At 43.2% G+C, this 12,552-nt stretch overlaps 1 protein-coding gene across 4 annotated transcripts in view; it reads left to right on the plus strand.

Moving 5' to 3' along the window:
• LOC105007436 (thyroid hormone receptor alpha) overlaps positions 1-12,552 on the plus strand; it is a 126,955-nt gene that overhangs the window by 94,694 nt on the left and 19,709 nt on the right. For 3 of the 4 annotated variants that reach the window (XM_010866376.5, XM_010866384.5, XM_020046442.3), the window contains one exon: positions 7,423-7,657. In XM_010866376.5, coding sequence (XP_010864678.1) covers positions 7,602-7,657 — 56 coding nt within the window. In that variant the 5' untranslated portion in view covers positions 7,423-7,601. Of the gene's footprint in view, positions 1-7,422; positions 7,658-12,019; positions 12,062-12,552 lie in introns of those variants that run through there. The other variant, XM_020046443.3, reaches the window with a different exon arrangement.

The following is a 12,552-nucleotide window of genomic DNA, read 5'->3' on the forward strand; positions in this document are numbered from 1 at the left end:
CTGAGATACTGAGACATTGAGATACTGAGACATTGAGACTTCAGACACTGAGACATTGAGATACTGAGACTTCAGACACTGAGACATTGAGATACTGAGACATTGAGACTTCAGACACTGAGGCATTGTGAGAGAGATATTGAACATGCTGCCATGTGGTCTGCACCCTGGGGAGGGCCTGTGCAGCACGTCCTAGACGCCCTCCGCACGCGCACGCACGCACAGCACCGCACCAAATAAGCTGGATATATCCTCTGAGTTGAGGGTTGTGTTTTCTCCACGGTTCCCGTTCTGAAAGGGACATGTCTGGGGCACAGGATTTGTGTGGACGTACATGAAGGTAATGTGCATACCATCCAGCATTATTTCTGTTCAGCTACTTCATTAACCATATTGTCTACTACATTAACCATATTGACTACTACATTAACCATATCGACTGTGGAATGAGAGTGTGGTTGTGACTAATATTAGCACCTATTAATATCCCCTAGACAGTTATTAAGCATAGTGTTCACATGCTGTCCCAGATGGACGGGACAAACGCCTGACAACATGATCACATGACTGCTGCTGTCTGTTAAGTCTCTATCTAGAACAACTGGGGGTGTGTCTGTTAAGTCTCTATCTAGAACAACTGAGTTTGTGTCAAAGTCTTGATCTAGAACAACTGGGGTTGTGTGAAGTGGTTGTCAGTTAAAAAGCTTAAGGTTATTGGTGAACAATGATGTCATCCTGCACAGTGTGATGTCACTGGGTAGGCAGGGCTGGGCTTTAGTGTGTGTGTGTGTGTGTGTGTGTGTGTGAGAGAGAGAGCCCACCAACACATACACACACACTAGGAGGTTTCCTTTCACTGACTTCAGGTGTTGATAACACTGTGCTATGCATACCAACACAGTCATTTCACCAAGTAGTCTGTACCGCCCTGAACAGAGGAGGTTCAATACATCGATAAACACCAACTCCACTATAATTATGTGAATCAGGCCGCTATATTCACACGTGGAAATGAGGACTCTTAGGAGACTGATTACACTGCAGCAGATGGAGCTCCCGACAGCCCTAGATCTCGCTGTCTCTGTCAAGTTCCTCTTTCCTTTTCAACCTATTTGGCTCCATCACATCAACTTCACTTCGCAACTCTGACATCACTGATCTAAGCTCCTTGCCATTCCCTCTCTTCCTCCACCAACAGCTTCTTCTCCCTCCCCTCCTCCTTCTTGTCTTTTCGCTCCAACTAAAGAACAGAGACCTCACATTGATGAGGAGTAGAAAGAAAAATAAAGAGAGGCATGTTTAATTTATACGGCGGCAGAGACACATCGCACTTTGACTAGTTATTCTGTTTCATGCCTTTTAAAAGTTGCCATGCTGTAGTGGGCCAATTAGGGTGCAGCTTGGGGAAGGAGGCCAATCAAAAGTTGGAGGGTTGACTTGAGGGGAGAGGGAGGGATGGTGCCCAGGATCCAGTCAGGGGAGTGGGAGTCAGCGACCTGAGGACTCGCACAGTTTAGACGCAAGTTGTTACAGTTGCCCGGCCCACTCGACAAGATACTCAGACGCCCCTCTGTGTTACTTCTGGCTCACTGTACACACACACACACACACACACACGCACTGTACATCGTGGTGTTCCCTCATCACACTTGAAGCACAGAAATGCACACAATAATGAATAAACCCACTTCACTCAGTCATACTTCCATTCATAAACCACCTGAAACCCTCACATCTGTAATTCCCTGTTTCCTCTCCCTGCTATGAAGCCGTGATAACTGCCATAGGCAACGTTATTATCTGTACTCGTGCCAACCAACGCTGGCCTGACTCAAACCCACTTTGCCTCTCATCAACTCAGTCTCTGTCCCTCTTTGCTCGTTTTTCCTCTGCCCCTTCTGTCTCTCCTTCTCTCTTTGCCATCCCTTTCCCTCCCTATGCCTCTCTCTCTCACTTTCTCACTCCCTCTTTCTCTCTCTCTCTCTCTCTCTCTCTCTCTCTCTCTCCCCCTCACTACCCCCCCAACAGGATCTCTGTGTAATAATAAAACATTCCTTAGTGGGGTGGGCTGATGAAACTAAAGATGAAACTAAAGATGAAACTAAAGATGAAACCAGAGATGAAACCAGAGATGAAACCAGAGATGAAACCACACATGGAACCACAGATGGAACCACAGATGGAACCACAGATGGAACCACAGATGGATCCACAGATGGATCCACAGATGGAACCACAGATGGTACCACAGATTAAACTACAGATGGAACCAGAAATGGAACTGCAGATGGAACCAGAAATGGAACCACAGATTAAACTACAGATGGAACCAGAAATGGAACTACAGATAGAAACGGCAACAGAGGGGGAAAACAACCTGCACAGAGCCAACCTTGCACATTGTACACAATGATCTAATCTATGGGTCCGGAGACTGAATCATTCTTATACTTCAGCACCTGGTTGCATTCCTTCTCTGGCTTTTGACTGGAACACAATGATTGCCTCAGTCCGTTCCTGTTTTATTGCCTAGGACAGAGCGTTCCAACGGCTGGACGGAGCAGCAGCACCGTGAGAGCTCAGTGGACGTATCTGATGAGACAGAGAGAGAGAGAGAGTGCTCAGTGGACGTATCTGATGACAGAGAGAGAGAGAAAGAGAGCTCAGTGGACATATCTGATCAGACAGAGAGAGAGAGAAAGAGAGAAAGGTTTGTTAGTGTATGGCTAATGGCCACTCCATTCATTTTACTGTGATGGCCTTCGAGTCATTCTGAGTCGTTACTGTCTAAAAAAGCTTTATACCTACATTTGTCCTCACATTGGTAGTTTACGGTTTGGTAGTTTACGGTGGAGAATAGCTAGATATGAAGTGCTTGGGTCTCATTCTGTACTGTGTGTTTCTGTGTGCGTATGGGAATTCCTATCAAAATATGATTTTGTTAGTTTTTGCTTAGGGTGAGATTGAAATGAGGGTTAGCATTAGTGTAGGTATGGATTTCTGGTTGAAGTTTGGTTAGGCCAGCTGGGCACTTCTTACTAACAAATACTGTATATCACTACCATAATATCACTGCACCACTAAATCCCATTATGGTGACTTGAAATACCCTTGAACTCAGAGTACAATATTAAATATCCAACATGAGGACATTGTGCCGTCATGTCCACAGGGTTCTGCCTTGTCCTGCATTGCACCTCTGCAGGATAAGATCGATAGGTAGGTAGGTAGATAAACTATATTAATCTCCAAGGGGAAATTCAGTTGCTGCACCCTATTACAGATAAGAGATCATGTAAAATGATAATAATATACAGCAATAAATAACACTAATATAATATAGGAATACAGGGGAACCTCTGCATGTATAGAAGCTGGACAGTCTACACGCATATATGCCTGTAGACCGGGGAACCTCTGCAATAATATAAAACTTATAAATGTACTTACCAAATTGGCGAATATGAATCAGTTTGAGTTGATGTTAACTTAATTCTCCCCTCAGCCACTGCCTGTAAACTGCCCAGGTCAGTACAGACAACTGTTGGTGTTTGTCTCATCCACCTCCAGACCACCTCCCCAACACACCACAGAAAAGACCTGTGCGGTAGCCACCACGGACTGATAAAACATCTGCGGTAGCCTGCTGCAAACGTTAAATGACCTTTGCTTTTTCAGGAGGAACTGCTGGCTCTGTCCTCTCCTGTGGAGTACCTGTGTGTTTTGTGTCCAGTCCAGTTTATTGTGCACTCCCAGATACTTGTATGGCTACTTGTATGACCAGATCAGGTGGATGGAGCTCCTTGGTCATTGCGCTGCAGGTGGTTCTTGATGCATCATCTGATGATGTTCTGCACTAGACCTGTGTATTCCTCAGCAACCTCACTGATAGGTCCCAACTGGGCGGAGTCAGAATACAACTTGTGGACGTGGGGTGCCCCAGAGTTGTCCCGGAGGTCAGAGGTGTACAACTCGATGACTGAACATCGGAGGTGTAACCTTGATAACATTGTCAGCTTTATTATTATGAATCTTGACGGCCGCCGCTTGAGCCTTTGTCTTTTTTAAACCATGCGTGGCTGGTATCCATTTCTCTCTCTTGGCATAGCAACAAGTGCCTCTTGCCACAAGCATGTTCAATGTGTAAATAGATTTGGGGACTTTGATATTGCTGTGGTGAACATAGTAAGTGGCTAGTAAGTGGCTAGCAGAAAAAAAAATACACCAGTGGGTCAGTCAACATGTCTTTTAAATATTTAAATATGAATGAGATGGAAGTATGGTTACATACACACACACACATTGGTTTGTGGTTTTATAGGCAAATTTCCTATAACGTGGAGATTATTATTATTTTTAGATTTTACAATGAGAGATAATCATTCGCTAAGTAATAATTTTCCAGTAAAATGCAATGGAAAATAGTCTGCCCCTTCTAGAAGAAACCTTAGTACGTTTCATGAAACATTGTAGTAAACTGTAATATTGCAATCCACCGAAATCACAGCTTGTCATCTTACGCTCTTCCGACACCACTGAATCTTGCTTAGGGCCCCTACTCTGTGACAAATACATGCTACCTCCATTATATCACTGATTCTAACAACAGTCTCATGCTGTCAATCCCTCTGTCCTGTTGAAATAAGAAGCCACTGAACAAGGGATTAGTGGAGGAAACCAAGTGGAGGGAGGGGGAGGATCGAATGAGTGGGGCTTGACTGGGGCAGCTCGGTCAACTGTGACTAATCCTTCCTTGCCTTCGCATCAAAGGTCAATATTCTGTAACTACACTAGCCAGTGGAAAGTAGAGAATAACTATGGTACTTAAAGTTGCCCCTAGTTTATAAGCACTTCAGTTGACTGGTCAGAAAACGCTTAGAATGCTATGCCATTGTCAGCATATTGAACATCTATAAACCCTTGTCAACTTGTAGGAGATTAATCACTCACAAGTCTGTTGTGTTCTGCACCCTGGTGTATAGATCAGGCAGTAGAACCCTAGGATTTGTCAACTGCCTTGCATGGGTAACAAACAAGTTTCTCATATGGGAGTTATATTCGGGTATACCTATAGGTACAGTGAGAAAGATGTCACAGATCGACTAGGGAGAGGAAAGAAAATAGAAATGTAAGTAATTTAGCAAACCCTCTTCTCACAGAAAATCGAACATTAGTGAATTAATACTTTTTGAACGGTGGCCAGCCTTGGGAATGGAACGCAGAACGATCCTGCTGTGTAGACTAACATGGTTGCCACTTGATCCTATCATGCTTGGTTGTTTGGCAATCAATTGTGGGATTGTTGACGTGCTGTACACTGTTTGCTGTTACCTACCTGGATACCTGCCAATCCTTTTCTAATATACTCTATATAAACAAATTGGTTAAATTCTACTTTAAGAGTTTACCAACGCAATATTTTTATCTGTTGACTTTTTACCCAGCTTTACTACACCGGGACTCTTTGGACATAATTAACTGAATCACTCACCCCTGAACACCTGAAGCTTAGTACCATTAATATGCCTTACCACTGTAATTGTTGTAGCTAGGGAAGACAAACTATCGTCTTCAGGTAAAGAGAGCAGAGTTAGGCTTCAGACGCAAATGTCAGGCAAGGATTATGTTAGTGTAGAACTGGGAAAAACTGCATCTGAGCCACCAGGAAGAAACAACAGTGTTGTTAGCCCCCCCCGGCACAGCTCCTGCAGCCGGGCAAGAACTTTCTCTTGGTCACGGGGAACTTTCTCTTGGTCATGCCGTTAAACCTGTGTCACTGCCAGAGCTGACTGAGATTTTCAACAGTTTTTCCCCACTGGAGTCGGAGTCAAGGCCCGAGCCGTCTTGGGAAGAGAATGATCGGCAGGCATTTTCTACCGGTGGCCCGGAAAAACAGAAAACTTAAGTAATCGCCGATTCCATCACACGCAGTATTAGTTGATTACTGCAATGCTTTTCTTTCCGCTTTCCCTGAAAAATCTATAAATAAACTTCAATTAGGGCTTCACACAGCTGCTAGAATCCTAAATAGAACAAAATTTTTTTTACACATTACTCCAGTACTAGCCTCTTTACACTGGCTGCCTGTTAGGGCTGATTTTAAGGTTTTATTGTTAACCTATAAATCAATACATGGACTTGCTTCTACTTACCTCGCTGAAATTATCCAGCCATACATACCTACACGTAACCTTAGATCGCAAGATGCAGGCCTTTTAATTGTACCTAGAATTTCTAGACAAACAACCGGAGGCAGGGCCTTCTCTCATAGAGCTCCACTACTGTGGAATGATTTGCCAATTAAGATTAGAAATGCAAACTCAGTGCAAACTTTCAAGTGTCTACTAAAGACTCATCTCTACAGCATAGTCTATGATTAAGTGTAGTCTGGCCCAGAGGCGTGAAGGTGACAAGAAAGGCTTGATACTGTCCACCCTTGCCGTCTTGCCAGGTGGGCTCTCATCGCCTCTGGGATGCCCTCCCTCCAATGCCATTCGGGGGCGGAGTCACTGGCTTGTTGTTATCTTTCTGTTGCGCACTTGTACAATTGGGCTGTGCTCTGCTGGCAATATTCGTCCCTCTTTCAGGGTGGTTGCGGTTGGTGGGGGTCCCTTTGATTGATACTTGGCAATGTGGGTGGATTGATTTCCTGCCTGTTGGGCCCTGTCCGGGGCCTCCCCCGGATAGGGCCACAGTGTCACTGGACCCCCCCGTCTCAGCTCCAAGGTCTTATGCTGCTATATTATTGTGCTGGGGGAGTAGGGTCCCTGTCTCCTGCCGTTTTAAACTTAGGAGGACATGAGGTCTTGGGCCACACCTGAGGTGTACCAGGCTTGAACGACCCATTGCTGTCCCTGTCCAAAGTCCTCCTGGTTGTGTTGTAGATGTTGTAGATCAACAATCCTGACGATTTCAGCTGCCACTGTGCTGACACCACCCCCTCCCCCGTGTTGTCCCTGTCCTTGTCCATCTGGTCATGCTTCCAACCTGGACTAAGTTTAAATAGACTCTGGACTCAGCCCTCATGCATTTATTAATTATTACAATTTGTACTCTTAATATGTTCACCCGGCACAGCCAGAAGAGGACTGGTCACCCTTCTGAGCCTGGGTCCTCTCTAGGTTTCTTCCTAAAATTTCAGACTTAGGGAGTTTTTTCTAGCCACTGAAATTCAACACTACTGTTGTTTGCTCCTTGGGGTTTAAGGCTGGGTGTTTTGTAAAAGCACTTTGTGACAACTGGTGATGTAAAAAGGGCTTTATAAATAAATGTGATTGAATTATATCCTGTTCAAGTATATCTCCCATGACAATACACTGTTAGTCTAAAGCTAACTGAATGTGTACATGGAGTTCCTGCTAACAAAATCTGTTTATTTGGGAAATCATGCTAACTGAATCTCTCTCACCCTCTCTTTGACAGATCTTGTCCTGTCTGGTTTATACTTCAGTCCCAGGGCCAGCACAGGGGGGTCGCTCCAGAGGGACCGATCCTGTGATGTCGTACTGACTGACCCCCCTACCTGCGAATGACCAGTGAGCATCCGAGGGTGGGGCCCGCCTCAGTCTCGCATGATTGGCTGCTGGATGGAATTAAGGTGAATGGAACACATGCCCAAAGAGCAGGACCCTAACCTATCAGAGGGAGAAGAGAAACGGTGAGTTATGTCCCGTTTCCTGGTCTGTACCCTACAAGCATTGACCCTATGGCTAAGATAATATGGGTAATGCATGTCATGGGGTGAAAAATTATCACATGGTGAATCAATATCACATAGTGAGTAGTTATCACATGGTTAAGAGGTATCGCATGGTTAAGAGGTATCACCTGATGAATAGGAATCATCTGGCAAATACTGTAGTTATCGCATGGTGAAGAGGTATCACACGGTGAAGAGGTATCACACGGTGAAGAGGTATCACACGGTGAAGAGGTATCACACGGTGTAGAGGTATCACACGGTGAAGAGGTATCACACGGTGAAGAGGTATCACACGGTGAAGAGGTATCACACGGTGAAGAGGTATCACACGGTGTAGAGGTATCACACGGTGAAGAGGTATCACACGGTGAAGAGGTATCACACGGTGAAGAGGTATCACACGGTGAAGAGGTATCACACGGTGAATAGTTATCAACTGGTGAATAGTTATCACATGGTGAATCTGGTGAATAGTTATCACATGGTGAATCTGGTGAATAGTTATCACATTGTGAAGAGTAATGACATGTTGTTCTGAATATTGTATAGAATGACTGTGTGTTTTTCTCCTTTAATTCTCTCTGTGCCTTTTGACTGTTAGTCTTTCTTTTTTCAAATCTCTTTCTCTTCCATATGACCCGGCTCCCTCTTTATTCCCTATGTCTCTTTTCTATCTCTCTCCCTGACCCTCTCAATCTTGCTGAAACACAACATCAGTGAAATGGAAGCTCCTCTGTCTTATGTTTTATCAAAGAGCAACTATCAGTCAATCTGATATGCCTTGGAGCAGATGAAGGCACTGCTCATTCAGGCTTGTGTAGAATATCACATTCTGGTGTTGGTTCTGTTGTATTTTTTTGTCTAAATTGTTTATTTTGATGTTTGAAAGCGGCAGAGATGTGCATCGAAGTGTGCAATCTATATATACATTTGTGCACGGTTAATGCTTGTGACAGGCACATGTAAATGGTATTCCTTGCTGTGTAATAGGCACTGATGATCCCTGTGACACACAGTATTTCTGCCAGGGCGCTAATGAAAGGAAAGACACAGTAGCTTAGATTACTCGATTACCTGTTAGTAGTTTAGCAACAGGACTGATGTGTGCGCTTGTGTGTGCTTGTCCTGAAGGTTCTGGTCTATACTATAAATATCCTACTGAAAAACAGTTCATAAGTAAATTAGTCAAATTAAATGAAGTCGTTAGGCCCTAGTCTGAAGATTTCAAGTCAACTGGGGTCATACGTTACCCAGCCTGAGGATCTCATCACCGCATCTCTGTGCATTTCCATTGCCATAGATAAAATGTTTGTGTTTGTAGCTTATTCTTGCCCATACCATAACCCCACCTCAACCATGGGACAGTCTGTTCACAACCTTAAAATCAAATTGCTCTTCCATAAGCCACCATATGTCATACTGTACGTCATATCGTATGCGATACCATGCACCATATGTCGGTTGATATGGGAACAGCACACTTCTCTGAATATTATCCCTCTGTAGTTGGTTTTGTGACTGCACTGCAGTCAGGTCAAGACCTTGTTGAGGTTGACGAGTTTCCCTGAGTTGATTTCTGACAGTTTGTGAGGAAATCCTTTGGTTGTGCAAACTAACAATTTTATCAGCTGCCCAGGTGGCTGGTATCAGGTGATCCTGCAGGAGAAGAAGCCAGATGTGGCGGTTCTGGTCTGGTGTGGTTACACTTGGTCTGCAGTTGTGATTCTCAATGAATGTACTTTGGTGCTAGATGACTATGCCAGATGCTGACCAAACACTTCACTGGATTTATTTCTGTCTCTTGTGTTTGTGACATTAATGTACTGTTCATCATGATGCAGCCAGCTTTTGGGTCATGTAGGAATTTAATGATTAGGAAAACCTCTATCTCCAACCAGTTAACTACAACGGCTCATTCTATGTCAAAAGAATGCTCACTTTTCTCTAACTTACATTGAGTAACATTATACATTTTTATATATTTTCATATATCGGCAGGTTCAATTGCTATGACAACAGGTTAATTATGTTGATCACAACTCCCTCAGGTTTCTTTACTAGCTACCTTGCTTACTAGTTTATATAAAGTTGTAAAGTTGTTGAATAGCTGTTTGAGCTTTTGCTTTTTCAAACAAAACGGGAGACATTCAAATGCAAAGTTAGATCAATTGCCATTACATAATGCACAGACTTAAAGAAGCTAAATAATCGGAAAGAATATTAATTTAGGAATGAATTACATAAACCATCCAGTATACAACATAGCTAGGTCTACGTTTTTCTGTCCGTACAATTAGAAGAACATAACTTTAGTTCCACAATAATTCCGTTGTCTGCTTTTGCGGTCCTTTAAAAAGATGGATGATAAAAATAGAAAAAATTGTAGCAGTGATGGGATTCCCTGAGCTGTACGATTGCACGCGATTTTCCTACAGAAATGCAAACAAAAAAATGCAGCGTGCGGACGGGTGGCCGAGATAGTTGGTGCTTCTGGTGTCAATATTAGATTGCTAACTACGTTAGCTTACCGGTGGCTACCTTATGCTAGCAAGCTTGTTTGCTAGCTAGCGTTGCAGGTTGTGTCAGAATAACACCAATGAGCCATATTAATTGAGTAGAGATATATAATGTAAAGATTTATTAAAATGTGTTTCTAATCAAATTTTAACCATTGTAATAACCTGACTTTCTTTCATATACATGTGCTATGCTCAAACCTTCATACACTGTTTACCTGCTGCTTGCCCGACGCTCGCTTGCCCACAGACACACCCACAAGTATGCTACAAGTGAAGCACTCTGGGCGATGCTAGCGTTGGCCATCCGAAATTTCGCACAGTGTGAATGAACGGTCACTGATCCCACGCATTTCCCAACAAGCCACTCGATCGCCACGCTTCCCTTCATTGAAATGAATTGAGCCATCGCGAATACTGTGAATGTATTGTCAGCAGCAGCTTGCCAGAGGTTGGGCGATTTGCGAGTTGAGTGTGCGGGCAGTGTGCACGTAGCATAAGTAGCCGCAGTGGGACGATTTCAGCTGCCTCCCATTGGCATTTGCAGGAACGACAAGCGATTTCACTGTCTGAACTTGCCGGAAGTGCTTATCTACATCATGTTGACAATCCTAGTTAAATCTTGTTTTAGCTCGAACTGTTGGAAGGGTTTTCCCCATAGATAATAGCAATGCAGTCACGTGTGTTTAAAAGCACTGAACAGCGAGTTGTGTCCAATTTGGGTCCAGGATGACTCACTGCAGGAACAGTACAGGGATGTCGGATTCATTGCTGGTGATGGAAGTGAAGGGATTAGCTATTTTTTTTAACACAATAATGAAATCAGGAGGGGATTGTGAATCATGCTTGTACAGAGGAACTGCCCTATCTCATTTCACTGAATTATGTATCTGGGCGAAAGTTTACAAGATAATGTAGTTAACGGAGGACAAAACTGATAAATATCTTAATTTTCATTTACGTTTCGGTTCACAGCCCCCCCCACCAAAAATAAATAAATTCTAACTAGAATTCCACCTTGCTATTTGCTGTATTCCAATAAGACAACAGAATGTAATCGTCAACATTTTTCTGTGTTAAATCGACAGATTTCACTACAAATAAGAGACCTACTCAAAAAGGCTATTTATTTTTAAATAGATAGCATCTATCTTGCACACTTCATTGGCTTCCTGAAATGATCATGTGTGGCTCTGTTTAACTCAATCTCTATGCCAAACAATGACATTTCTTTCATGCAATTGAAGTCACTAGGATTGTAAACATGAAAGATTTCCTTGCAAGGCTTAGCTCATGCAGCTTTGTCCTGTAAACATGTCTTTTTTGACAGGATTGTAACGTGTCAAATGTTCATGATCAGGTTTGTTGAGAACAGTATTTAAAGCAACAATGCCTATTATATATTTAAGCAATAAGGCACAAAGCGGGGTGTGGTTTATGGCCAATATACAATGGCTAAGAGGTATTCTTAGGCATGTCACATTGCGGAGTGCCTAGACGCAGTGCTTAGCTGTGGTATATTGGCAATATACAACAAACCCCACAGATGCAACACCCCAGTAATGTTTCATATACCATGACTAACAGCCATTCAGCATTTGTACCATCCGGTATATAATATATTCTCTTATTGCATCTGTTGTTATCTTGTTATATATTCTTTGGACGAGACAATGTTTCCGTTTTATTTATGGACACTTATCACCAGAGTCGTAATTGCTTGCTGATGATTCTTAGTGTGTGTGTTCATGGATGTGTGTTTGTGTGTATGTGTGTGTGTCTCTGGTTTGCCGTCTCAGTGTCTAGGACTGGCCCCTTGTGGAGATGTGTGCAGACCGAAGAGGTCAGTGCTTATCAATTGCTTTTATTTCAGATGTCACAGTCAGCAGAGGGAAATAGAGATTTGCCCCTATTGAGCAAAGAGTACTTCTCCTGCTGAAGGCATATGTGGTTTGACTTTGCAACCACTGTCTTAGACATTGATTAATTGCTACAGTATACAACCAGGAAAGCATATTTTAGGTGATATGAGGTCATGAAGATATGTACAAATCTAAATATAGTTAGCATAAACCCTGTCTATGTTTAGAGGTTAGAAGTTTTGTCATTAGTGATTTGGTGTTCCACTGTGTTACAATACCGGGAGTAGGCCCGTCGCAGCACTGGCACTATGTACCACATACTGACCTCCATGTCTTGACTCTGCCTCTGGTGCATTTATGCCTTCATCTGGCAGAACCATATTACATTTATTTGCATGAATTCAGAGGTCATTTGTTTTGCAAACTGCAGTCACATTAGCCTAGAGAAACACTACTAAACCAAATAATGGGC

This window comes from Esox lucius, chromosome 5 (assembly GCF_011004845.1).
Source record: "Esox lucius isolate fEsoLuc1 chromosome 5, fEsoLuc1.pri, whole genome shotgun sequence".
Taxonomy (NCBI): Eukaryota; Metazoa; Chordata; class Actinopteri; order Esociformes; family Esocidae; genus Esox; species Esox lucius.